Here is a 4,348-nt window from a genome sequence, read left to right as displayed (position 1 = left end):
CAATCCTCTGAACCCTGTTTTTTTTTTTTTTTTATTGTGTTAAACCAGGGTCTTTATATATAAGTTTATACATTAACAGCAATGAAGCTGTTAACTTGACTGAAACAATAAAGTTGTTAAATATATAGAATATGATTGCAATTATGTCCCTTGCAGATTGCTGTTTTTCTTCAGGGATCTATTTGTTAACACATGCAGCTGCAGTTGAGCTCTACAGCTCAGCGAAAGCCAGACAAAACTATAAGCATCAAAGCTATCCAGTCGGCCATATCCGGTCGGCGCGTACAGTAGATAGACGTACATCGTTGTATATATGTAGTATATTATTGGGTAACATCGCTTCCTTGGCCATGGCGTCAGTGTGTGCAGCAAGGCTCATGTTAGACATGGTGACGTTATCATGTCAGTATTTTATGAATGTTACAGGAGGCCTTACATTGTCATGTATTTAGTATTGCACAGTATTTTATTTTATTTGCATTAGCAATAAAGTTTTGTCAACTTCCAGTCCGGAACTCAGAAAATTCTCATTTTATCGAAGCTAAAGGAAATCACTTGAACGAATTCAGCGAGTTCAAACTTTCGGTGACAAGACTAAAATATATGTGGTTTGTGTTATGTACTGGAAATACACATTGGCAGTAATTCAATTCAATTCAATTTTATTTATAGTATCAAATCATAACATGAGTTATTTCGAAACACTTTACAGATAGAGTAGGTCTAGACCACACTCTATAATTTACCCCAACAGCCCCAAGAATCTCAACAATTACAGTAATTCCCTCAAGAGCAAGAAGTGCGACAGTGGCGAGGAAAAACTCCCTCTTGGGAAGAAACCTCGGACAGACCCAGGCTCTTGGTAGGCGGTGTCTGACAGGCTGGTTGGGGGTGTGATGAACAATGGCAATAATAGTCACATTAATAATGGAACAGTGACTTCAAATGGTAGTTATAGTAGTTCATGTCATATCAGTGCGCTGCAGGGCTTTACAGGCTTATAGTAGTGGTATATAGTAGTAGTCAAATTGAACATGTTAAAATGGACACCAAGGAATCTTTCTACACATAATGAGCTCTGTGGTGCCACTTTATAAAAGTCACAGGCAGACACACTGAGGAAGTTTCCCAATAGTGTGTTGTATTGGTTTTAAAAAATATATATATTATATATTTTGTTTTAGTACGTTGTCATGGTTTAACTGATATATAAATGAAGCCTTGTAACCTGTACTGCCTTACTAAAACAGGCAATGTTTTGTCTTTAAATGTGAACATGAATTAATAAATCTCAAGATTTATTTTTACATTGCATTTTCTGCAGACCATATTTTACACTATATATGTGATTGTGAGACAAGGGTTTTCTGAGGAGTGAATGGGATTGCACGTTCTCTGACAACTATACATGAAGAAATCAGACATGTTGGAAAATGGGTCCAACGTGGCAGTGCTGCTTGTTCACTGATAGCCTAATGCAACATGTTGCCTCAGACTGATAAAGTGCCATAAAATCATTATAGATATAGCACTGATTGGGAGAGGGAGAGGGAGAGGGAGGGTGGACACTTTATTTCACATTCCAGTGAAATAAATCCCTAGCTGTTATCACTGTTAGACTCGACTGTTCAATTAAGATTTATGAGGTTTGATTTAGAAAACAAGTGGAAGCTTCGGACATGAAAGTCAAAGGTAGAGTAGATAGAGTAGTAGTAGAGTAGAGTAGCCTACTTTGGTCTTACAAAAATACAAACAACGTAGCCTACATACATATGAATACATTAGCATACATTATGTGTATTATTATTAAGAATTCATTTTTATATTCGAAGTAGAAAACATAGCCTATACCTGAAAGATACTGAGACGATGGATCCTATAGTGACAGCAATAGCAATAGCTATGAAGGCAAAATCTGCCCTCTACCGGTCAAGTGTAATTGCTACATGCGATCTTTTCCACACACATAAAAAGAAATATAGGAACCTTTGGTGAACATCAAGTATAAATCAGTGTTGCACTTACTTACGTTACTGTACTTAAGTAGAATTTTTACGTATCTGTACTTTACTTGGTTATTTCCTGCTGCAGGCTCTGCCTCCAACGTAACGTGCCGTGGTAAAGTTGGTTTTATATTGGACTGTTGGCAATTCGACACATTCGAAAAATCGAGTATGCAGCTTGACCTTTTGACCTAACCATCTCAAAACACATCTGGCGAACTCAGCTACCTGCCCTGCACATAACACAATACTTATTTATTTGATTTTATATAATATATATATTTTAAATATTTTTTAAATCAAAGGGTGGAAAAAAGAAGCTTTGTGTTATGTGTAGGGCAGTTAGCTGAGTTCGCCAGATGTGTTTTGAGATGGATAGGTCACAAGGTCAAGCAATTTTTATAATAATAGTTTTTTCGAATGGCCAACGTCCAATATAAAACCAACTTTACCACGGTAACGTAACAGACGACAGTTGCGATATGAAGATAACGTTTGACGACAATAAATATCAGGTCCTTTAAGACTTTTACTCAAGTAATATTCTGGAAAGTGACTTTAACTTCTACCAAAGTTATTTTCTGGTAAGATACATGTACTTTTACTTAAGTATTGCTTTCAAGTACTTTATACAAGACTGGAATAAACTAATTAGAAACAAATCAAAAACAGAACAAAGATAGATATATATATATATATATTTTTTTTTTTTTTTGTAATGCCATCATGTGCTGTCGTATTAATAAGCCTAATACTTTAAACTAATTTCAGTTTTCAATACTGTGTTATGTGTACAAGTATGACTTATTTTTATTGTTATGTTAGTTTGCACCATGTTAGGTTTAAGTGCACTGAAGCTGTGCGAAAAGACTCTACACAAGAGTCGTAGAATGCAGCGTTTTGTGTTGTAGCAAGTAAAATATTGCCACGTCAGTTAGTCTTTTGGGAAAATGACGTCTGGGAAGAATTGTTTTAAGTTAAAATCAAACAAAATCAAGAAACTCGCGAAACGCGCACGAAAAGAAACTTTTTTTATGACAAGGTCCATTTTTCTTTCAGTTCAGTGGCTCATTTCCGAGGGACTCTTGAACGCAGCATCGCCATCAAAACAACAAGACGTTAAACTCGGTTAAACTCGACCGCGCTCGTGCGTCAATATGGACAAATGAGAGAGCGCCATCTCTCTACCCGGAAGAAGGATTTCCCCGACAGGTCTGTTGTGATTTTTGATACTTTTTCTGGTCGTCGCTGTGTCTTTTCGGACATTTTTTTATCTCTTGCCAATGGATGCTGATAGAAGGCGTTTATGTATGTCCTAGTCGTTTACTGTTGAAAGCATCTCCGGGTTGGTATTCAGTCATTATTCTGACTAGTTTTGTCGCATCGCTTCTGCACTGTAGCAGGTTATATTAACTAGCTACGGTTCGACTGAGGCTCTGACTCAATGCTGAACGAATACATAGCTAGCGTTACTGTTAGCATGTTTTGTGCTATTGTAGGGAACTCTCCTACTATTCAGATCCAGATAGGGAAACTTTTAATTCCAATATATGTTGTCCACTTTGTGTAAACTATATGTATGTGCAGTGGTGAAATAAGTATTCAGATTCTCTACATACTCTTAAGTTAACGTAGGCTGCTAATACCATACTGTGGAAATACTCTACTATAATTAAGAGTTCTGCATTCAAAACCTTACTTAACTAAAATTATGTATCATTGTTCAGTAAAGTGTTCCCTGTCTCATGTTTGTGGATTAATATTCCTGCTGCATTTCACGTGTATGCATTTAACTGCTGTTTCAGGTTGTGCTCATTTTAACTCATTTTTATTTATTTATTTATAAACATAACATAACATACATAAATACATGCATGCATGCATACATACATAAATAAATATATAAAATCTTTATATTTACATAATTAATCACATTTTCCCAATTCAAATAAAGGAATTCATGGCAGGAGATAAAGTGTATAGCAAAAAAGAGTCTGCTAATCATACTGTAGAAAAAAAGAAACTATTATATATCGCGATATTCAACAACATCATCGCATACTTTCCTCGTATCGTGTGGCCCTAATCTGTACTTAAAGGCGCTGTAAGCGATGCCACGCGTTTTTTAGGCGACAACTTTTTTTTTTGTCACATACAGCAAACATCTCCTCACTATCCGCGAGCTGCCTGTCCCCTGAACACACCGTAAACAAGCGCGGTCTCTGTAGACAGCCCAGGCTCCACAAACGCCAACAAAAACAAACTGTCTTCCAGCCAATAGCCGACAATAAGGATTTGGGGGTGGGGGTTGGGGAGGGGACGGGATGAGGAGGAGGGAGGGGCAA

General features: G+C 36.8%; 1 protein-coding gene across 2 annotated transcripts in view; it reads left to right on the top strand.

Annotated features, from left to right (window-relative positions):
* The first annotated feature begins 2,830 nt into the window (after positions 1-2,830).
* Positions 2,831-4,348, top strand: part of ttpal (tocopherol (alpha) transfer protein-like) — a 9,057-nt gene continuing 7,539 nt past the window's right edge. The window contains exon 1 of one of the 2 annotated variants that reach the window (XM_028582980.1): positions 2,831-3,215. Coding sequence is in view for 1 of the 2 variants with exons in the window: in XM_028582979.1 (XP_028438780.1) it covers positions 3,291-3,348 (58 nt within the window). In the remaining variant the exon portion in view is untranslated. The other variant, XM_028582979.1, reaches the window with a different exon arrangement.

The sequence above is a fragment of the Perca flavescens genome, chromosome 7, assembly GCF_004354835.1.
Source record: "Perca flavescens isolate YP-PL-M2 chromosome 7, PFLA_1.0, whole genome shotgun sequence".
Lineage (NCBI taxonomy): Eukaryota > Metazoa > Chordata > Actinopteri > Perciformes > Percidae > Perca > Perca flavescens.
Note: the sequence above shows the minus strand (reverse complement) of the source record. Positions and strands in the feature narration are given on the sequence as shown.